Consider the following 23913-nt stretch of genomic DNA (forward strand, 5'->3'; position numbering starts at 1 on the left):
CACAAAATTCAAAGCCAGCATCTGTGATGGTATGGGGGTGTATTAGTGCCCAAGACATGGGTAACGCCATCAGTGTGTGAATGTGTGTGAGAATGTGGAAATATGTTGCCATCCAAGCAGCGGTATCATGGACGCCCCTGCTTATTTCAGCAAGACAATGCCAAGCCACATGTTACAACAGCGTGGCTTCATAGTAAAAGAGTGCAGGTACTAGACTGGCCTGCCTGTAGTCCAGACCTGTCTCCCATTGAAAATGTGTGGCGCAATATGAAGCCTAAAATACGACGAAGGAGACCCCGGACTGTTGAACAACTTAAGCTGTACATCAAGCAAGAATGGGAAAGAATTCCACCTGAAAAGCTTCAAAAATTGGTCTCCTCAGTTCCCAAACATTTATTGAGTGTTGTTAAAAGGAAAGGCCATGTAACACAGTGGTAAAAATGCCCCTGAGACAACTTTTTTGCAATGTGTTGCTGCCATTAAATTCTAAGTTAATGATTATTTGCAAAAAAATAATAAAATTCTCAGTTCGAACATTACATATTGTCTTTGCAGTTTTTTTTACCATTTACACAACGTGCCAACTTCACTGGTTTTGGGTCTTGTAGAATTCGCTGTTATTGGTGTCAAGTCAAGTCAGGATTATGCAGCCATTTTAAAGTTGCAACAAAGCTCCAGAGTACTAGAACATCCCTACAAAAGCTGCTTTTCTCTACAAATATCACATGCTGAAACAATGAAAGTGGTCAATTTAAAGAAATAGTAAGTCAAGTTAATAGTGAAGTTAAATAGTATTTCAATATAATAAAATATATATATTTAGAAATAATAAAATATAAAATGTTTTGTAGTTTGTCTATGATTTACAGCGAGACGTCAATCAACACGGGCACATGAAAGAATGACGCCCTCAAGTGGCCAAACCCGGCAACTACAAGAGCATAGAAACGATGGCAAAGGTCATTCCCTCATTTTGCTGATACGTAAGAAAAACATCAATTTCTTTATGTTAAAAAATGTCATTGTCTACTATTTAATAAACAATTTCATTACTTTTGTATTCATCGTTAGTCCTTTGTGAGGGGAAATAAAGGTCGGCAACCCAAAACGTTGAGCCATATTGGACCAAAAATAAATGGTCACAGCGAAACTGATAAATCACGCTGAGTTGTGGTGGACAAATTGATGGGACAGTTGTGCCATTCTGTGCCTCCAAGAGACGTTCCTGGCTACGCAAGACCTGGAAAGACTCAATTTTATACATGGTGACTTTCATGGTGCAGGAGAATCTACAACTGACCTGAGTACTAAAGTCGTCCGGGGGAGGATCCCAGGGGGGTTCGCTACAATGTGGAATAAGAAGATTGAGCTGTGTTGTGATGATAAAAAAGTAATTATTTCTGAATATATATATACGCCGTATGAATGTGTACAACATGAAGGAGAATACCTATTTGTTAACCACTTCAGTTTTGTTCAGATAGTGGATTGATTTGATCTAGTAAGGTACTGTTGCCACAGTGTGTGCTGTCAGGGCCAGCAAGGCCTTCTCTGCTGGCCTAACGTGACCAGAAATCAGATCATTAAAGATAAAATTATGTTTATTTACTTTCCATAAATATTTTTAAGTATCCATATTCTCTTCATGTCATATTATGCTCTTTCCAGTGCTGTTGTTTTTAGTTTTTATATCCAATCAGAATTCAGCCAGCTTATGTTGCCATGCTGTACCAAATCTGCCAGAGGCCATCAGAATCAACAATGGGGGCGTCTATGCACTGTAAGTGATCGGGGACATACAGTTGATAGTTGCGATAGCCAATCAGATCACGAGTTGTCAGTAAGGCCTTCTAGCTGGCCTCACGTTGAACGTGACATTTACGCGTCCTGTGATTGGATACTCACCGGAACACAGAGTTGAGAGACAGTTGTGATAGCCAATCAGATCACAAGTTGTTGACAGTAGCCTATCTAGGTAGCCTGATGTTAACGAGACTGTGATTGGATACACACTTGTCATTCCAAAATTGAGTATCCATTCCCAAGTTTCAATTTAGCAGGAAGCAGAAAGTGTTGCCAGACCGGGATAGCAGAGAAGGAGAACAAAACGTGGATTAGGTGTCAATATGAATTTGCAAGGCCATTTTCAAGAAGGATATTTAAAGAGAAAGTACATCTTGTGAGACGATGTCGGCCAACCCCGGAAGCTAGCTCAGCTGGACGAGGGGTACCACTGGCTTATACGGCATCGAATAGGTCCTACTAATTGTGAGTTCAAATATTTAATTTTTTAAATTTTAAAGTTTTTTTTTTATTTAAATTTTGACAGTACCACATAAAATATGTTTTAATTGCTGATGCGTTTTAATTGAAAATAACCAGTTTTGTACACAGTTGAGGTGCTTCAATGTCCAGTAGTGCGTAAATGTGTTTCTGTATAGTATTTCCCCAGCAATGGTCATGTGGTGACATAAATGATGGTATTCCGAGAAGTAATCTTTGAAGTCGGACATCACTGAAGGCCTAGGTGGGGAACGCACGGCCCGCCACTGTGTTGCCAAATGATAGTTATTCTTACATCAGTGAGGCTTGGCACTCTTACTTCCTGGCTGGACCACAGCATTTGTACAGGGGCTGCACGAAATGACAATTGATCTACTACAGAGCATATTCCTTTTCACAAAGGCAATTTACCTGTGTTCCCGCCTGTGGATAATAGCATTGAGGTGGGGAAAATAGATGGGTCTCAATTGCCTCAGAAAGATTTAAATAAATACGGCAATCATTCCGATGCGTTGCTGGGCAAGTGTTAAGGTCCTAAAAGATGCCTTATCGTGTCGGGATGCGAACTGTAAGAATGCACAACACTTGTAAGGAATTATGCTCCCTGTATGAAGCCATTGTTGAGGCTCCCGATACCTCCAGCAGGCCCCTGTATAAATGTACGACACAAGTGTGTAATATTAAGCCAAGTTGGAAAGATCATGCAGAGGCCCGAATTGCTTTAAATATATAATATATATATATATGCCATAAAAAGACCATAAAACAGCACTAATAAAGTAAAATAAAATGTTGCCAATCACATAAAGAGAACACAGTCTAATAATCCAATAAGTTGTGAGACCCCTCCTGTACAATACTATAAAGCATGTGTCTATCTTAGGGCTTTTAGATAAAAATGTTTAACACACATGTTCCCCCCCCAAGCTGTTTCACCATCCCAGAGAACAAAAGTGCATTCATTAGTGCTGCTATTTTTCCAATTTCCCTTCTTCTTTTTGAAGTTGTGTCGCAGCGTTTCGTTGTTAAGGCAGCTGAGGAGAAAGACTGTTGAAATAAAACAATGTCAAGCCATTTCAAATTTATTTAAAAAAACAAAAAAAAGGTAAACTCACATTGTCTTTAGATTTCATCGATAAAAAAAGTCATCTATGCAAAAGAAGACGGAGTAACCTATGTGTAGGTCATACTTGGTATTAAAACATCTCAACCATCCAATCATAAAAAAATTACCAAAAATGGCTTTGACATCCTTTTTTTATACAAACTATGAAAAACGTTTCCAGTATGTTAGCTCTAAAACACTTTTTTTTTTTTTTACACAACTAGGCACATAAACCCGCGACTACCGCCCAAAAAAACCTCACCGTCTCCAGTCTTGACCTCACACAAAGTCTGGTTTTCAGTACATCTAATTTGGGCATGAAGTGCAGGGATTTCATGTAAAAAATGGAAAATACATTACCGTATTTTTCGGACTATAAGTCGCAAGTTTTTTTCATAGTTTGGCCGGGGGTGCGACTTATACTCAGGAGTGACTTATGTGTGAAATTATTAACACATTACCGTAAAATATTATTTAGCTCATTCACGTAAGAGACTAGACGTATAAGATTTCATGGGATTTAGCGATTAGGAGTGACAGATTGTTTGGTAAACGTATAGCATGTTCTATATGTTATAGTTATTTGAATGACTCTTACCATAATATGTCACGTTAACATACCAGGCACGTTCTCAGTTGGTTATTTATGCCTCATATAACGTACACTTATTCAGCCTGTTGTTCACTATTCTTTATTTTAAATTGCCTTTCAAATGTCTATTCTTGGTGTTGGGTTTTATCAAATACATTTCCCCCAAAAATGCGACTTATACTCCAGTGCGACTTATGTTTTTTTTCCCTTCTTTATTATGCATTTTCGGCAGGTGCGACTTATACTCCGAAACATACGGTACTTCCTTTTTGTGTGTGGGGGGGGGAGGATTAGTGAGTATTTTAAGAAGAAAGCATGAACACTCAAGTCCTTCAAAGTCATCATGCTGACCTAGTGGATAGATAAGTCTTAAGAGTAGCAACTTTTTTTTTTGGTTAAAATCAACATTTTTTTTTATTTTTTATGAAATTCAAGTGAAAAATAAATCTGGAAAAGCTAGCACGTATGTTTTGTCATAGTTTTAACTTTTTTTTTAACACCTGTATGACAGTTAAAATGTTACTTTAAACGTGAATTCATTAAAGGATTTTTAAAGTCCAATGTTTTCTTTTATAGTGATGCAACAAATCCCATCGTACATTTTTATTTTATGTATTTCCTCAACACAATTTATTTTTCAATTGAATTGTACTCGGTTGATAAAAAAGCTGCTGTTTTATTTCCCTCCTTAATCCACCGTAAGTCCCCCACGGTCCTTTTGTGGAAGTGAAAGTGCATACAAAAGTTGGTTGTACAGAAAAAGTGTCACTAAGGTGATTGCCGCACGCCACATAGGGGCTGTGTGTACCATGCATCTCTGCATCGGGGGCAGCCTGTGATTTGACACGTGTCCTCTCCTCAGTAAGGCAAAGAATGCAGAAAAGGGGGGAAAAGTGAGGGGGAGAAAATGTCATCACGTCCAGGCTGTGCACAGCAGATATGAAGAAAAGTCGACTTCAAAGAGTCATCAGTTTTTTTTTGGAGTTCAATAGTCTCGTAGCTCACGAGGAAGATATGGCACCGGAATCCCCTTTGTGCAGGATCCTGCGCAGGCCGGGAGACATGAAGTAGGGCCTGGAGGAGGACCCGTCGTTCCTCTCCAGGTCTTCACCTGAGGTACAGGGTCCAGCAAGAAAGCCAAGTAGAGAAGCAGACAAGTGGGGAAAAGTGATGCAGAGGTTTGAATCAGCAGTGGAATGGTGGAAACATGCGGAGAAGACAGAAAAGACTTGGTGTTGAACTTGATGTCATGCCAAGTACTTGAAAAGAGGAGGTGGACTTACAAAAGCACAAGAACAAGGTGTCCACGCACATGGAGTAGACGTTAAAAAAGCCATGTGCGACCAAGAAGGCGCCAATGATCACCGTCTGGAAGAAAGCAGCAAGCCACAATCAAAAGATTCATTATTTGGTGTTTTTTCACCCCCTGATATATTTTTTTATTTAAGTGTTTTATGCGCACAAAAAGCGAATTATTTTTTTTACAATTGAATAAAATGTGTATCTGTTATGCGTGCACTATACAGTAGAGTTAAAAATTGTTATATTGCACTGTGTTTTTGCTTTCGACTGACAGTGCTATTTAACCTTTTTTCTTACATTTAAAAACATTTTTATTCACTTATTTTTGTGTTTTCTTGCAAAGAACCCACCAGACTGCTGTGAATGTGACAGTGTTCCATGTATTTGGTTGCAGTTTTAATTTTATTTTACATTTGCTGTGTACACTGTGTATTTCGTTTAAAAAATTGTGACTTTTTTTAAACACTTAAATATTGCATTATTTTAGTGTGGTTTGTTTGCTGTTGACTGTTATTTAAAAAATGTTGATACATTTTTTATTCACTTATTTTTGTGTTTTCTTGCAAAGAACCCGCCAGATTGCTTTGTATGTGACATTATGTATTTTGTCAGTTTTATTTTTTTTAACATTTTAATTACATTTATATTTGCTGTGTACACTGTATATTTCTTTAAACAATTTTTAACTTGTAGTTTGCTTGCTGTGTATTGAGTGTTATTTATTAATTATTTTTTTGTGTTTTTGCCTTTTTTGTAAATTTTTCAAAATATTTTTGTATTATCTTTTTGTGCTTATTTGTGTTTTTCTGCAAACAACCCACCAAAGTGCCGTGAATGTGACAGTGTTTGTGTATTGTTTTTTATTTGTTAACATTTTTGTTCTGTTTTTTTTAACATTTGAACTAAATTTGTATGTGTTGTGTATACTGTATATTTAAAACAAATGTTGGCTTTTTTTAAACACTTATATTGTATTATTTTAGTATGTATATACACACTTGCTGTAGTGCTACTTAACCTTTTTTCTTACATTTTAAAACATTTTTATTCACTTATTTTTGTGTTTTCTTGCAAAGAACCCACCAGACTGCTCAGTTGTGAGTGTTCATGTATTTTGTCGCAGTTTTATTATTTTTACATTTTAATTACATTTATATTTACTGTGTACACTGTACATTTTTTAAAACATTTTTTCACTTTTTTAAACACTTAAATATTGCATTATTTTGGTGTGGTTTGTTTGCTTTTGACTGAGTGTTATTTAACTCTCTTTTTTTACATTGTTTACATTTTATTAATATTTGTTACTAAATTTGTATTTGCTGTGTACACTGTATATTTATTTAACTTTTTTTGGGCTTTTTAAAATACTTGTATTATGTTAGTACTTATATACACAAATGCTGTAAATGGTACTTTTATTTTTTTGTTACATATTTATATTGACTTTGTTTCTTTTTTGTGTGTTTTACTTCAAAAGAACCAAAGAAAAATGCTGTGAATCATTTAAAATTTTGAGTGACAGTGGTCATGTTTTTCTTTTTGTCGCAGTTTTAATATTTATATTACATTTTAATTATTTTGTGGTTTGATGGAAGCCAAAAATAAATGGGAATCTTTTGAGACTTAAATGACTGTAGTAATGTACTTTTTGAAATTATTCTATTTTCAAAAAATATGTCTACTTTATTTTTACTTGTGTTTGCATGCAAAAAAACCCACCAAAACTTGAGTGACAGTGTTATTCAATATAGTTTTTTTATCATTTAAATATTTATAAACACTATTTTTATATATTTTCTTAATAAACACTATGTTTTTATTATCTAAACATAAACGCCTCTATTAAAAACATATACTACCATTTCATTACTTACCACCATAGGGATCCAGAAGTAATTTAGTTTCGGACCATCTTCAACGGCTGCTAATTTATGAGTGAAGAAATAAAATGCAAGAATACCTGGAGCACATTCAATCAAAACAGGTTAGTAATCTTCTTAAAACAAATCCCAGCCATATATAAAAGGTCATTTGATAACAATGTGTGTAAATTGGCTGTTTTTTCTGCTGAAGTGGACTCACCTACACTTCCTGCAATGAGCAGTTTTCCCAGAAACAACAGGAATTCAGTCACCTTGTCGAGGACGGCCACCCTGAAAGCACAAAAACAAACTTCTGATGCATGGAAACAACTCGCCGACTATCACTGCTGCTGGAGAAATAGGTAATATCACATTTGGAGTTTTTTCCAAGCAAAATAAACAAACATGGCTGCCGCAAGTGATTCTCAATTCCACTATCACTTAAATAAATATTGTATATTATTATTTGATTCATTATTTAAGTAGTGTTTTATTTTCCTGGAAATGTATTGTCTTTTTAAAATACAAATGAGGTTTTTTAAAGCACAAGGCAGACATTAAAAATGCAGTTTTTTGCAATGTCCTCTGTGGTGGACATTGCTAGATATATACTAACTACTATTACTACTTTTTCATACAAAATGACAAAGGTTGTTGATGCAACAAGTGATGCATCTTCTGTTAGCCTAAACTTTTTTTTGATGGTATTTAATTTTAAAATATACATTTTTTTAGTTAATCATTGCTTTGTGTCAACATGCTACTAGCACAAATGCACTGTGGCCATGTGAGATTTGCTAATTCTGTGCCAAACATTTACTCCTTGTAGAAAAGTGAAAAAGCGGCCTGAGATGGTCCTAAAAACATTTTAAGCAGTTCAATCAATATGTGTATGATCAGGTAAAAGTCGTAATTTTACTCAACGCAAGTCAAATTTTTACAAGGAAAACTGAACATTTTGGCTATTTTATGAAAAGAGTTGTAATTTTACTCGATAAAAGTCACCATTTTATAAGAAAACTTTAACATTGTGGCAATGTTGTAATAATAATCTTAATTTTACTTGACAAAATTTAGACAAAAGTCATAATTTTACTCAAAACATTTCCGTATTTTACCAGAACAACAAAAAAATTGGCAATATTCTGATAAAAGTCAGAATTTTATATGACAAATGTGACCATTTTGCATTAAAAAGTAGTACTTTTACGAGAAAATATTGCAATAACAATATGAGAAATTGTTCCCAATTTTATAAAAAAAAAAGTCAACACATTGTGAGAAAAAGACATATTTTTTGTTTTACAATTGCTTTTTAATCTTCATTATTTACTTCAAGTTATTACAGTATATCTCTATATATTTTTTTGAATTTTTTGTTTGTAATTGTTTTTTAATCTTCATTATTTACAGTACATTACAGTATGTCTTATATATACACACATATATACATATACACATACATACATACACACATATATATAAATATACACATTATATATATATACTGTGTATATAAATATATATATATATATATAATATATACATACATACATTTTTTTTTAAATACATTTTGACCAAAGGGGGCACATTTCAATTTCTTACACACACTTGTTATTACATATGTTGGCCAAAGGGGGAGCACTTTTAAAACCGACACACAGCCAATTTGAGAAATCCCTCCTTTTCGGGACCACCCTAATTTTGATAGATTTCACCACCAGGGGTGCAAATGAGACATTCTCTATCAGATGCAATTGTTTTCAGTATTGGGACCATGATTTATGTCCTAACTTGTTCACCGGTCCTCATATGGAAGGTACTTTTCCTTGTTGATGTCTCAAGAAGGGTAGAAATACAAGAACAGACAAGCGCTGGTAAGGCCTTTTCTTACCTAATAATATTCCTCATCAAGAGGAAGAAAGCATTCTTGGAGGACGTGCAGAAGTTCTTTCCATATATTGCTATCTGTAGAAAAAGGCATATGTGAACAAGCTTGGATGCTAATGGAAAATAATGCTACTTAATACTACTCGTACCATTACTAAAACATCAATACACTCACCATGATGTATGCATTCTTGTTGATGAACTTGATGAAACGTTCTAGGCACCAGAAGCAGCATTTGAGGCAGCATAGCACGTAGCGAGTATATGCATTTTGGGACTCTGCGATAAACAAAACAACCCAGTCAACGGAATAGTGCGTTTTTCAGCTGGCCTTTACACTTTTTGTTGGGTTAACAAGGTCAACTGTGGTGCGTTTGCTCCGCTAGTGTCGTTAATATGACCAAGTGTGAACCCTGGTTCAGAGTTTCTTACAAGTACATTTTAGAAGCTTTTCATGAACTGTAAATATAAAAATAACCGACTTATTTGACACAGCCCATGATGAAAACACCAGTGTGAACACTTAGTAAAAATTAGGGCAATATTGCCTTTTGCATTCTGGAGGAAGACCGGGGTACACCCTGGACAAGTCGCCACCTAATCGCAGGGCCAACACAAGACAGACAAACATTCTAAAATGTATATACAAACATTTTAAAACGGGTTACAAAGGCTCCAAATTAGACTGCTGACGTACAGTATGTGGTAACATTTTTGGTTGTATTGGTTTGGCAAAACTATTACTATTATTATATACTTGCTCGATTACTGTTAATAGCTGGTTACTCTCTGTTGTAACATGGTTCTATCTACACTTCTGTTAAGATTTAACAGGCACTTATTTTTCTGTTTGGATACTTTATATTATTTTTGGGCGATACTACAAATTTGGGTATAGATCCAAAAAGTTACAGGGGCAGTATTGGTCACACCAATACTGATACAAAAATATATTTCAAAGATCATTCAATGATTACATTTTTGATAACAATTATAATCAGACAAAAATATAGGATGGCTGTGTTATCACATGTTTAAAAGGAATTTCTATTATTGGCTTTGATTGAAATTCTTTAGTTTTTGCCCTTAAATCCATACTGTATCCATCAATCAATCATCAATCAATGTTTATTTATATAGCCCTACATCACAAGTATCTCAAAGGGCTGCACAAGCCACAACGACATCCTCGGTACAGAGCCCACATACGGGCAAGGAAAAACTCACCCCAGTGGGACGTTGGTGTGAATGACTATGAGAAACCTTGGAGAGGACTGCATATGTGGGTAACCCCCCCAGGGGGGGGTTAATTATTTCATTGGTTTGTAAACAATAAACAATAACATCAATAACTAGAGGAAGTAATTCCTGAAGGAATTGCGTGTGAATGCTCCAATGCTGAAGTTGAACTGGAAAGCTGACAGAATGTAGTATGAATGTAAGAATAGTTTGAATGTTGGAATGGTTTGAATGTTAAAGAGTTTGAATTTCCAGAAAAAACTGAATTTGGTTTGGAACTTGGGAAAGTGTTAGTTTGAATGTCGAGGATGAGTGGAATGTGTTTATGTTGGAATCGTTTTAATAGGTTGAAAAATGTGGGAATTGTGGTTCTTGAAATAAAAATGTCCAATTCATTTCAATTGGAACTTCCTGGAAATTTTGGGAAAAGCAGGATTTTTTTGGAAAATGCTAAAAAACGTGAATGTTTTGAATGAGTTGAAATGGTTGTTGTTGGAATTTTTTTAAATCAATCGAGAAATGTGGAAGTAGTAACATTTTAAATTGAAAAATGGTTTTATGGAATTCCTGGAATTTCGGGAATTTTTCCAGTTCAAAAAACAACTTCGTTTTTTGTCCTGATTAAGAGGAAAGTTTTGACGGTAAAACGGTTGAAGTGGGTTGAAAAATGTGGGAGGATTAGTCGACACAAAAAAGGGTTTGAAAAAACGGGATTTCTGGGAATTCCTGAAATTTTTTGGGGACTTGGAAAAATGATAGTTTGATTGTCCAGGATGAGTGGAATATGTTGAATTGGTTGAAAAATGTGGAACTGGTGGAAGTTTGAAAAATGGCAAATTCATTTTGAATGGGAAAAACTTCCCGGAAAACATGGAATTCTGGGAAATCTGGAAATTTTTGGAATGCGTCAAGGGAAAGCCCGCGATTCCCGAATAGGCTGAACAGTTTGAAGTTGGAACGGTTTGAACCGGGTGAAAAATGTGGAAGGTAAAGCGCGCCAAAATCTGGAGAAGAAGAAGAAGAATAAATACATGAATTTTGGTGTAGAAAACCAAATGTGTAAATGGAGCATTCACACAATAATGACAGAAGAAAAAAAGATCTGTAACTGTAGTATCGGCCATATACTGAAACTACACCTGGTATCGATTATTTGTATCTCTACCTTAGCGGTTAGCATACCTTATCCTATGCTGTGTAGTGAAGCATGTTTAGCTATTACTCATCCTCCAGTAATAACAATACTTAATACAGTGGTTCTTAACCTTGTTGGAAGTACCGAACCCCACCAGTTTCATATGCGCATTCACCAAACCCTTCTTTAGTGAAAAATAAAATGTTTTTTCAATTCAAGAAAACGTTTTTTTACTGGTGCAAAGATGAACCGTGCATGAACATCACCTTGTTCAAAGAACAAAACCAACACAGTGCATGAACTCACAACAAATTACACCACCGACTTAAACAAGTTGAAAAACTTATTGGGGTGTTACCATTTAGTGGTCAATTGTACGGAATATGTACTGTACTGTGTAAACCGTACTGTTTTATATAATGTATTCTCTTCCTTTGCAATCTGCTAGTAAAAGTTTCAATCGATCAATCAAACAACCTGCAAATTAGAGGGAACATTGTTTGGGGGTATCCATAATACGCTGATAGGGAGAAGTTTTTAGTTACACGATAAGTCGGATGTGTCTTTACCTCCGTGGCAGAGGCTCCGCCGAACCCCCGAGGCCGACTCACCGAACCCCTAGGGTTCGATCTAACCCAGGTTAAGAACCACTGACTTAATACTACTAAAAAACATACCTTATTTGTCGCCATGGAGGCAAGGATTGGGACATTAGATGCTAGCAAAAATTCTACATTGCATTTAGGAAGTGTAGTTTGCTTGTCACTGTCAATTTGCGGAGACACAGCTAAAATGTGTCATAAAATTAACATATATTATCACAATGCAACAGTATTTGAAGCACTATCATCTGCCAAATTCATATCATCTGGGGACAACTAGCCATTTCGCTTTTTGATCCTTTGATGTCTGCTCTATCCTATCATTTCAGTTAGAAACGCCCCCATTTTCTAATGTCACCTGATAAGAGTCGAAGGTCAGAGCAGCCATCTTGTTTTTCCATTTTGCGTGAGACAATGTGCTCTACAAACATTTCCCTCTGAAGCTTTGCATCATGAGCCCTGAAGAAGCTTTGTTTGTAAGTGTATCCAATATATTACGCTTGTGCAAGTTCACTGACAGTATACTTGTTACAATATATAAGATAATGCCATAACTGCTAATTTTCCTGTGTATTTTGATTTAATGTGAACATTGATCACACATTTTATAAATATAAGAACAAGTCTTTTGTATGTCTTGCAGTTTCACAATATAACGAGTCTTCTGGCGTGTAAACTTTAAGACCAACAGTAAACTTATAAATTACTTTGTCTACGTCATCATTCGCTTTAACGTCAAGGACCAGTCTTTAGCTATCTGTCACTTTGTGCAGCCACGTACACAGGAGACAGAATACCAAGCCTTGGATTGTGCAGACACTAAGAGGGAACAAGAGCTAGGTTTAGACCATTGTGACACAGGTTAATTTTTACCCCCAAGTCTCGAAAGATTGCAATAAGTAAATTGGAATCATGTTGCTTCTCAGGTAGAGCTCACAAAGAGGTAAGCCATTTGAGATAGAATAAAAATATCGGTCGGCTCACCTTTGATTACGCTCAACAGCTGTACCTTAGCGGTTACCACCTTTGCTTACCTTAGTCTGCTCTTATGTCAGGGATTCTTAACCTTTTTGACCTCGGGGCCCAACTTTTTACAACAAGAGGGGCCTGGGGCCCACTCAAATGGTGATACTGAATTTGTCATCTTACTCTTCCTTAGTGTTAGCACTTCAATATTTGGCATTTAGATAGAATAAATCTATCTGTCGGCTCACCTTTGTTTACGCTCAAGAGCTCTTTGTTTACGTTCAAGAGCGTTACCTTAGCGGTTAGCATATCTGCTCTTATGTCAGGGGTTCGTAACCTTTTTGACGTTCTACGACAGAGGGGCCTGGGGCCTACTCAAATGTTGGTACTAAATTCGTCATCTAACTCTTGGGATCCACAGTCTCCAACGCCAACAACCTTGATGCAGAAATTGACATACGCATTGGAAGGGCATCGTCAATTTTCAGCAAATTGAGAAAGCGTGTCTGGCACAACAAGAACCTTTCTTTGCTCCTCAAGGTACGTGTGTACCACACATGTACTTAGTACCCTACTATACGCATCTGAGTCATGGACAACATACCACAGAATCGCCACAATGCATTTCACTTTTGCTGCCTTTGTTCCATACTGGGCGTTTGTTGGAAGGACCATGTCACCAACTCACTCATACTACAGAAAACAGGCTCCAGTGACCAGTACACAATTATTCTCCAACGCCATCTCAGATGGGCCGGGCACATTCATCGTATGAATGACACTCGCCTCCCCAAACTGTTATTGTATGGCGAACCAGCCAATTATCTGCGCAAACAAGGACACCTCTGCCTATGTTTTAAAGACGTAATCAAGAGGGACCTGAAATATTTCTCCTTCAAGTTGTCAACTGGGAGGCTCTTGCAAGTGAAAGATCCAACTGACGTGCAGCAATCAACAATGGCTGCAGAGTCTCTCAAGAGGCATACGAGTCATTTTTGGAAGAGAGACACGCTTAAAACGGGAAGCAGTTCGTCACATGCGACAGGAACGACCATAGTAGTACTCTTGATTTTAATCATACTAAATAATAATAAATAATATTTATCACATAAACCTTAGGCTTAGGTCAGTTTTATTAGAAAAACGAGTACTAAAAATTCATTTACACACAATTAAGTTTTGCTAAAAATAAACATAATAGTTTAGTTTCTTAAATAAACTGTCAATAAAATTAAAATGCAAATTAAAACACAGCTTCGCCCCCATAATGTTTGTGATTAGGAAAATTCTGACTTTAGCTCCAGACTTCTGTTTGTTTGATCTTTCTTTTACTGCCACAAGTGGTGGAACAGTGTATCATAACTGAGTACCAATGTGGCCCACACAGCTGAGAAAAATGTTTTTTATGGCCTACTCCTATGGTTAAAAAACACTTTCCTACGGTGTGTAGTGTAGCATGTATAGTTTATTCCTCGTCCTCCAGTAATAACGATAATGTCACACCGCGGTAAGGGATGTCTTGTCTTGGTTTCTTCTGTCTTGTGAATTTCATGTTTTAGTTTAAAAAGTAACTCTTCTCGTTTTAGGTCACTTGCCCTTCCTTTTGTGTCATCAGTCTGATGTCATCCCTGACCCCTTGATTGTTTCCACCCGTTCCCCATTACCCTCATGTGTCTTTCTTATAAGCCCACGCCTCCCTTTGTTCTGTGCCAGATTGTCTCGTTTATTCGTGCCTCTCCAGCTTCCTGTCCATGCCTTGCCTCGTCTTGGTTTGAATACCTTGATCCTGAATTCCCTTGTTGATATTTTGAGTTGTCTTTTTCTCCTCCTCAGCAGAGTGATTTTGTGTTATTTTTTGCAGCCGAAGTGGTGAGTTTTCAGTTTTTCTTACAGTTCTTCCTTTTCCTCAATTTTTTGAGTGACATTTTTTGTTAACCTTTATTAGATTAGAGACAGTGTAGAAGTTTCATAGCCATTGTTTTTTGTTTATAATAAATTTCATAGAATATACGGCGCAAAGTATAGTTTGTTATTGTTTTTGTGTTTTCCTCCTTTCGGAGTGATTTTCGGTTGTTCCTTTTTTTAGAACCTTTTTCGCCGACTAGTTTAGTTATAGCCTATATTGAATTGCCCTGACTCTGGAGGTGAAAGGAAGCTTTAAAAATAAAAGCCTGACGAATTAATCCCTACTCTGCATCTGAGTCCTATCTTTTGACCAAGCCTGACAGATACTTAAAAATACTATTAAAAACCTAGTTTGTCGACGTGGAGGCAAGGATTGCTGATTTAGGAGTGGCTTTGCACTTTATAGTCTGTCAATTTGCAGGGACACAGCTAAAATGTGCCATTAACATGAATTATTACGATATAACAATAGTTGAAGCTCTATCATCGGCCAAACTCATCATTTATTTTCACACATCGTCTTTATCGCGCAAAATTAATTGAAACACACCAAAGTGCCCACCAAGCATCTTTTTTACATTTTTGGTCTGGCTCAAAAGTAGTGAACCTTTATTGTGACCAGAGCCTAAAATAAGTTCCATCTTACGTTTCAGTTTGTGGTCCAGGTACTCGAGGACAATGCGGATCATTTGTACCACAGAGAGGATGAAAGCACCAAAGGCCAGCGAGCCTGTGTGATAACTGCAACACAGAGGAGGCACACTTCCATGAACATTTTATAGTTATATATTAGGTCCCACTTTCATCAACTCACCGTATAGCTCTGCTGAAAGACGAGAAGAGCGGGCAGGCGGGGATGTCTTCAGGCTTCTTCAGGGCCCAGTAATAGGATGCAAAGGCGCCGGCCAGCGTGCACTGGCCCAGCGCGATGGTAAAGTTGACCAACCACAGGAAGGCAAACAGATTACACAGGTGGAAGAGAACGATGTAGCGTTCGTCGCTGTAGAAGGCGAACGAACACTGTGAGCCGGGACACTCGGTGGGGATTTTGGTTGTGCTGAACGTCTTGAAGGGCGGGAATGAGGAAAGTGTCAGTGTCATCGAGGACTGCGGCAACAGAGAATGAATGGGAGTCTAACCTGTGGAATGCATATGGCGTTGTTATGAATGCACTTGTCATCTGTAGACGTCACCTTGTACACAGGGATACCGGAGGATGCTAGCATACTGGAGGCAAACACATTAAGGTGGATACACCAAGAAGAAACCCCAGAGAATGTATAACTGTGTTTGGCTTTTTTGTGAATAATGATAAAATGCTTGCTATTAGGGATGTCACCATCTTGAACTCTTAACTTATAATAAATAATTCACCCCTATACAATATCCTACCCTAATACCCAACTGTGCAATATTACCATTTGAGTGCAATACATCCGACACTGATTGTTATCACTCCGGTTTGTCTTGTTCTGTATATTGTAAAGTACCGTATTAATATTATTTAGCTCATTCACGTAAGAGACTAGACGTATAAGATTTCATGGGATTTAGCGATTAGGAGTGACAGATTGTTTGGTAAACTTATAGCATGTTCTATATGTTATAGTTATTTGAATGACTCTTACCATAATATGTTACGTTAACATATCAGGCACGTTCTCAGTTGGTTATTTATGCCTCATATAACGTACACTTATTCAGCCTGTTGTTCACTATTCTTTATTTATTTTAAATGGCCTTTCAAATGACTATTCTTGGTGTTGGGTTTTATCAAATCCCCAAAAAATGCGACTTACTCCAGTGCGACTTATGTTTTTTTCCTTCTTTATTATGCATTTTCGGCCGGTGCGATTTATACTCCGGAGCGATTTATACTCCGAAAAATACGGTATTTTGTATATTGTTTTGTATATTGTACAGGATTGCTTATTATTTTTATTGGATAGTAGTCTATTTATTTCAATTCTTAGTATTATCTTTATTACTTCTTGTGTCATTTATTTTTATCCCATATTTGTTCCCACTACCGCACCTTAAGTTGGAGTCCTTAATCTCGTTATATGCAAATATAATGACAATAAAGTCCATTCTATTCTATGTCTCAAACAAAGTTTTTGGTCTCCGATCCCGACCCGATTAAAAGTTCCATTCCGATACTTTGACAATAGATTTATAAAACTGAAAATGTTTTGTAGCAGGTAACTAAAGTGACCACAACAAATCATTTTTAAAAGTGTATCTTATCAAATTTAGAATTTGCTAGTGCACAGTAACAGAAATAAGGCAAAAATTACTATCGACTCTCATTTTTGCATTAAAGCCTTACTGTATCCTGAGACGTACTCCCTGAGTTTGTAAACAGTAACAAATAACCCCCAAAAATACATTTTCTAATAAAAATAAGAAAAAGATATATCAACCAACATGTAATTACTCCCCAAAAATACATTTTCTAATAAAAATAAGAAAAAGATATATCAACCAACATGTAATTACTTCAGTACCGTTTCTACACTGATACCATACTGGGTGTTGATAGTATCGACATGTGGATTGATAACTTCTACCTATTAAAACTTCAGTGGTTAGCTTCTTGTGTCGTCGTACTCGGTGTGTGTGTAGACTACTTGGACATTTCTTTTTCTCCAGTTCTCCAGTGATAATGATATTTGGAAGAAACTGTATTTCCCGCCATGGTGGTGAGGATTGGTATCATAGAAGCCGGCTTCTAGACGACGTGGCTTACTCTCAAATACGACCCTCTGTTCTGGAATTCAAGCACACATCTCCTGCATGTGTGTAACAATGCAATTGTGTCTCGCTGAGTGTGCATCACTTTTGAAAGAGAGTACAATCTTTAGCCATGTAAATACTCGGACATAGCTGCTGTAAAGATCGGCGAAGCCCGGCAGCTCTTAGTCGATCAGTTAAAAAAAGGCAAAATATTCGGATCCCGATCATGGGATGGGACTGCTCTGCTTGCTATGCTAATTTATGGAGCTTCACATGCCATCAATAAATTTAGCCTCTCTCAAATACTGTAATTTCCGGCTATGGAGTGCACCTGTTTTTAACCTGCACCCTCCTAATTTTTGTAAAAATATTTTGTGCATATATTGGAGCCGCAGGTGTACACCTTGAAAGATGAAATATTTACACAGGTTCTTGTGTTCATTAACAAATTAAAACGCTTGTAACACACCTACAGCCTACCAGAGAGCGCTGTCTTTGTCCGTCTATACAGTATATCTAATATATATTCTGTTCAAAGTGTACAAACCTTTACTAAAATATGGACTTTTGTCAAGGCTAGAGCCCATGCTGTCCCTGTGCCACCTCAGGGGAGCACAGTGCTACAGGGGTTAGTACGTGTGCCTCACAATACGAAGGTCCTGGGTTCGATCCTGTGCTCTGGAGTTTGTTCTCCCCGTACCCTCCGGGTACTCCGGCTTCCTCCCACCTCCAAGGACATGCACATGCAGGTTAATTGGCAACACTAAATTGGCCCTAGTGTGTGAATTGAGTGTGAATGTTGTCTGTCTGTGTTAGACCTGCGATGAGGTGGCGACTTGTCCAGGGTGTACCCTGCCTTCCGCCTGAATGCAGCTGAGATAGGGTCCAGTGACCCCAAAAGGGACAAGCGGTATAAAATGGATGGATATACCCTATCCATATATAAATTTGTTATTAATTGAGAAATTTGCTTCACTGCACAAACCTTTTAAATTGCGAACCCTGTTCAAGAACCAATTAAGTTCATAAATCGAGGTTCCACTGTACTTGTTAATAAATGACCAAGTGGTCAAAGACAGCTATGGTTTCCTTTCCACTTTCTCGTGCACTCCAAATTATTAGTTAAAAAATGAACTTGCCAGTCTTCAATTATTTTCAAGAAACGGCCCTTCCTCTTTGCAGTTTAGGTAAATGCATATACGGTTTATTACATACGTATATAAGTACTAATACCAAAAGGATACATTGCTGTGACTGCAAAATAAGCGATGCAAACAAAAATCAGGAAGAAGGTGAAGATGGGGTAAAGGAGAGCCGTCATGACGTATCCTACGGCCCTGAAAAAAACAATAACACAAGAGATACGACATCAAATGCCATGTTCAGCATGTATGAAAACGACTACCAACCTGCTTCCCTCCTTCAGCAGCTCGATAGCGATTTGGAGCCGCTGCCTCAGGAAAATCAGCACAATCAAAATGATGACCTCGATCACGGCCAGCAAGATCACTTTAGCACAAGAGGACACATTTGAGATCAAATTTGTTTGCGTACGAGTTGGAAAACAAGCAGTAGAGTTGCTACATACTGAAGATGAGCCACGTCTGGCTGAGCTGAAGGTAAACGTTGAAGTCTGTCTGCAGGCCAATGTCGGAGATGGTGACGCTTGCGTCCAGCGTCTTGCTAAGCCTGCTGTACTCCCAGTAGCAGTGGCCAATTCCTGACGTAATAGGAACAACACATTGCTCACCACTGAGAAGTGGGCACTATGCCAAGTGATCTGATGTGGTTAAATACAGTCCCTCACAAAAGTGATTGTTTCACCAATTCTGTTACATCTTCCCAAGGCGCAATACAGGCAAACCTCCATTGACTTAATTGGTTCCTGGACAGGGTTCGTAAACAAAAATTTTAAAATATTGAGGCAAATTTCTCCAAAAGAAACATTTTTAAAAGGTTTGTACTAGGGATGTGCTGATCTATCGGCCACCAACCAGTATCGGACAATTTTCATGAAAAGTACCTGATTGCCATTGCTGATGAATGCCTTTTAATAACGATCACAGATGTCATATATACTATATTTATTTTTAGTCTCCCAGTTGACCAATAACGATTACAGATGTCATATATACTATTTTTTTTTTTAGTTTCCCGGTTGACCAGCTCACACCTAATTGTGTATCTCCATACATAGCCTGGAGACACTACCCTAAGTTAATATTAGTCACCTCCATTACAGTAAATGAACTGCATTTTTTAGCATCTTAAGTATCATAATCAGGTATTAGGACAAAGCTTAACATGTTACAAACTGAGAGCAAGCAGAACCAGGCATGCTAGCTCAGCTAGCTAGCAGCTAAGCTGGCTTGAAACAACAGAAGAAATAGTACTTAGTAAAGTTAAGCACCTTAAAGCAGAAAGTAAACAGCTATTATGAGGAAAATAACGAGAAGATAATACAGCAACTGGTAACTGTTGATGTGTCAGCATCGTCGCAGCCAGAAGTACACAAACGACACGTACTGTAAGGAGGGCAGATCGATACATACTGTATATTGGTGGTGTCGACCAAGATCAATATGGTGTGTATATGGTCTTCTATACCAGTGTTTTTCAACCTTTGAGCGAAGGCACATTTTTTGCGTTGAAAAAATCCGGAGGCACACCACCAGCAGAAATCATTTAAAAACGAAACTCAGTTGATAATAAAAAGTTGTTGTTGCAATATGACTTTAAACTATATTGCAAAATGACTTTAAACTATAACCAATCAATATAGCTCTTGTCTCAAAGTAGGTGTACTGTCACAACCTGTCACATCACGCCGTGACCTATTTTGAGTTTTTTACTGTTTTCCTGTGTGTAGTGTTTTAGTTCTTGTCTTGCGCTCCTATTTGTGGCTTTTTCTCTTTTTTTTTTGGTATTTTCCTGTAGCAGTTTCATGTCTTCCTTTGAGCGCTATCTCCCGGATCTACTTTGTTTTAGCAATCAAGAATATTTCAGTTGTTTTTATCCTTCTTTGTGGGGACATTGTTGATTGTCATGTCATGTTCGGATGTACATTGTGGACGCCGTCTTTTCTCAACAGTAAGTCTTTGCTGTCGTCCAGCATTCTGTTTTTGTAGCCAGTTCAGTTTTAGTTTCGTTCTGCATAGCCTTCCCTAATTTTCAATGCCTTTTCTTAGGGGCACTCACCTTTTTGTTTATATTTGGTTTAAGCATTAGATACCTTTTGACCTGCACGGTGCCTCCCACTGTTCCCGACATCTACAAAGCAATTAGCTACCGGCTGCCACCTACTGATATGGAAGCGTATTACGCGGTTACTCTGCCGAGCTCTAGACAGCACCAACACTCAACAACAACACATAATTTGCAGACTAGAATTACTGGTTTGCAAAAAATATTTTAACCTAAATAGGTGAAATTAGATAATCTCCCACGGCACACCAGAATGTATCTAACGGCACAGTGGTTGAAAAACACTGGTCTATACTACCGTAAATTCCGGACTATAAGCCGCTACTTTTTTCCTACGCTTTAAACCCTGCGGCTTATAAAACGATGCAGCTAATTTATGGATTTTTTTTTTCCCTAATTGCCATCATGTTTTGTGTTCAATAGTTTTCACTAAACCCTCCCAAGCATAGGACTGAAAAGGTGTATTATTGTTTGTGCTATGGCATCAACTTTTGGACGAGTACGCTCACTGCATGTGCTGCGAGCTGAAATTGTACTTCCTGTTTTGCCTTGAACTGAATTTAAAACAGTCCCTACTGTTTCTGCTTAAAGGATTCTTCATTCATCACATCAAACAACGTTTGTAAGTTTCACAATTTAACTAAAACAATTCATACTTACTAAACCGTCCAATGTGTGATGTCTGTAGGAGTGTTTTCATGCATATTTGTACGCGCTATCATAATGTAATTAAGCTAGCGTAATTAGCACTAACTAAAAACATGTCTACTAGTGTCTGTGTTAGTATTATTGACTTACGATGGCATTGTTTTTGTAAATATTTTCAGTTTTATAAATTCCTCAGTAAACTCACATAATGTGGAGTTATTGAGTCTGTTTAGCTGATTAAAAAGCTGGCTTTCGCAGCTAGTTGGTCCATGACGATGACTTATGTTGTGTATGATCATACGTTTTACTGCCGTGTTACAAACACCGTTTGGAATCAATTAAGGTATGTAAATTAACATTTACAAAATATTTCTGTGTCAATAACTCATTTCACAACGTATATATCCGTTGTCGTTTATAAATAACTACTTCGCGGAAATTAACTGATTGCAATCTTGTCCAATTAACGGCGATAAACGAGGGATTACTGTACTGCCATATAAGATGTATACTGACTCTAGTATACACTACCGTTCAAAAGTTTGGGGTCACCCAAACAATTTTGTGGAATAGCCTTCATTTCTAAGAACAAGAATAGACTGTCGAGTTTCAGATGAAAGTTCTCTTTTTCTGGCCATTTTGAGCGTTTAATTGACCCCACAAATGTGATGCTCCAGAAACTCAATCTGCTCAAAGGAAGGTCAGTTTTGTAGCTTCTGTAACGAGCTAAACTGTTTTCAGATGTGTGAACATGATTGCACAAGGGTTTTCTAATCATCAATTAGCATTCGGAGCCAATGAGCAAACACATTGTACCATTACAACACTGGAGTGATAGTTGCTGGAAAAGGGCCTTTATACACCTATGTAGATATTGCACCAAAAACCAGACATTTGCAGCTAAAATAGTCATTTACCACATTAGCAATGTATAGAGTGTATTTCTTTAAAGTTAAGACTAGTTTAAAGTTATCTTCATTGAAAAGTACAGTGCTTTTCCTTCGAAAATAAGGACATTTCAATGTGACCCCAAACTTTTGAACGGTAGTGTATCTATGTTTAATATTTGTATTTGAGAAGATAAACTGTCATTAACATGCTTACTGAAATCTCACGCATAGATGTTTGCTCACCATAGCCGATCGCGACGATGGCGCCAACGATGATGATCCATACACACACGCCGGCGATGAAGCGCAGCAGCAGGATGAAGAACAGGCTGACCAACATGCTTATGACCAGAGATCTGCATACAAGCATTGGTCCCAACCTTAGGTACACCACCAAATACTGTACATCATGCTGTTTCTATTAATTTGGCAAAACATTAGAAACACCCATTTTTATGACAACATGTATTTGTTCACCACTTGATTCTTCTAGATACTTGATACATGCTCAATGATATAGAAACACGACACAATGTTCAACAGTAGCAACATTTTACGTAAACTCACATGAGGATCCAATACCAGGAATTTGCATAATCCTCAAAGATCCTCAAGCCATAATCTTGGGCATTCATCAGATTGGATATACCACTGTCATGGGAGAGGAGGGGGGAGAAAACCAACACATTTAGCTGAACTGCACCAATTTTGTCAAGAGGAGTGGTCAAAAATTCAACCAGAAGCTTGTGGATGGCTACCAAAAGCACCTTATTGCAGTGAAACTTGCCAAGGGACATGTAGCCAAATATTAACATTGCTGTATGTATACTTTTGAATCAGCAGATTTGGTCACATTTTCAGTAGACCCATAATAAATTCATAAAAGAACCAAACTTCATGAATGTTTATGTGACCAACAAGTATGTGCTCCAATCACTCTATAACAAAAAAATTATAGCTGTAGAAATTATTGGAAACTCAAGACAGCCATGACATTATGTTCTTTACAAGTGTATGTAAACTTTTGACCACAACTGTATGTATATACATTTGTACACCTCAATTCAGGTGTTGTGGCATGTGTCCCAATATGTTTGTCTACACTGTGTATGTTAAGGCTATTTAAAGGTGAAAATTGAGGACAAGCTGTTGTCCCTGTGAGTCAAGGCTGAAAGTCATCCAGCAAAAAAACACATGACCAAGCACTCTAAATTATATGCCTGCAGGTCACTGATGAAAGCAATTGTGATGCTCTGTTGTGATCATCAGTGCTGATTGTGTCCACTAGAGGTCACTGCAGCACTCTACAGGGGCTGGCACTTACAGTAAAGTACCATTTAGTCAGTGTAAGGAAGTGGGCATAAGAGTTCTTTGGTATGGCAGCCATTGGCAGGTCATGAGGAGGTTAGGTTCCACAAAGCGACTGAAAAAAGAACTAGAAACTGTTTTGGAGACTGTTGCACTACGAGCTGCATAGCGCTGAGCAGTTTCAAAGTCAGTGTCAAACATAAGCATGCTTACTGTTTGCAATGCATGATTTTCATTTTTTTA

General features: G+C 37.4%; 2 protein-coding genes and 1 long non-coding RNA gene across 6 annotated transcripts in view; 2 read left to right on the plus strand and 1 right to left on the minus strand.

Annotated features, from left to right (window-relative positions):
* Positions 1 to 1878: 1878 nt before the first annotated feature.
* Positions 1879 to 13514, plus strand: LOC133644716 (uncharacterized). The gene is made up of 4 exons (XR_009824820.1): positions 1879 to 2268; positions 7168 to 7269; positions 7359 to 7509; positions 13401 to 13514. It is a non-coding gene; the product is annotated as an uncharacterized LOC133644716 (long non-coding RNA).
* Positions 2995 to 23913, minus strand: part of slc44a5b (solute carrier family 44 member 5b) — a 69775-nt gene continuing 48856 nt past the window's right edge. For 2 of the 3 annotated variants that reach the window (XM_062039415.1, XM_062039416.1), the window contains exons 10-23: positions 22930 to 23013; positions 22606 to 22718; positions 19209 to 19340; positions 19030 to 19129; positions 18865 to 18957; positions 16024 to 16111; positions 15699 to 15949; positions 15531 to 15625; positions 9213 to 9316; positions 9042 to 9115; positions 7368 to 7438; positions 7160 to 7245; positions 5264 to 5348; positions 2995 to 5091 (exon numbers count right to left, since the gene is read on the minus strand). In XM_062039415.1, the coding sequence (XP_061895399.1) occupies positions 4982 to 5091; positions 5264 to 5348; positions 7160 to 7245; positions 7368 to 7438; positions 9042 to 9115; positions 9213 to 9316; positions 15531 to 15625; positions 15699 to 15949; positions 16024 to 16111; positions 18865 to 18957; positions 19030 to 19129; positions 19209 to 19340; positions 22606 to 22718; positions 22930 to 23013 (1486 nt within the window). In that variant the 3' untranslated portion in view covers positions 2995 to 4981. The remainder of the gene's footprint in view (positions 5092 to 5263; positions 5349 to 7159; positions 7246 to 7367; positions 7439 to 9041; positions 9116 to 9212; positions 9317 to 15530; positions 15626 to 15698; positions 15950 to 16023; positions 16112 to 18864; positions 18958 to 19029; positions 19130 to 19208; positions 19341 to 22605; positions 22719 to 22929; positions 23014 to 23913) is intronic. The other variant, XM_062039417.1, reaches the window with a different exon arrangement.
* Positions 22598 to 23913, plus strand: part of ptgfr (prostaglandin F receptor (FP)) — a 110828-nt gene continuing 109512 nt past the window's right edge. For both annotated transcript variants that reach the window (XR_009824817.1, XM_062039419.1), the window contains exon 1: positions 22598 to 22747. The gene's annotated coding sequence lies outside the window, so the exon portion shown is untranslated. The remainder of the gene's footprint in view (positions 22748 to 23913) is intronic.

Source organism: Entelurus aequoreus, linkage group LG27 (assembly GCF_033978785.1).
Source record: "Entelurus aequoreus isolate RoL-2023_Sb linkage group LG27, RoL_Eaeq_v1.1, whole genome shotgun sequence".
In the NCBI taxonomy this organism is placed as follows: Eukaryota; Metazoa; Chordata; class Actinopteri; order Syngnathiformes; family Syngnathidae; genus Entelurus; species Entelurus aequoreus.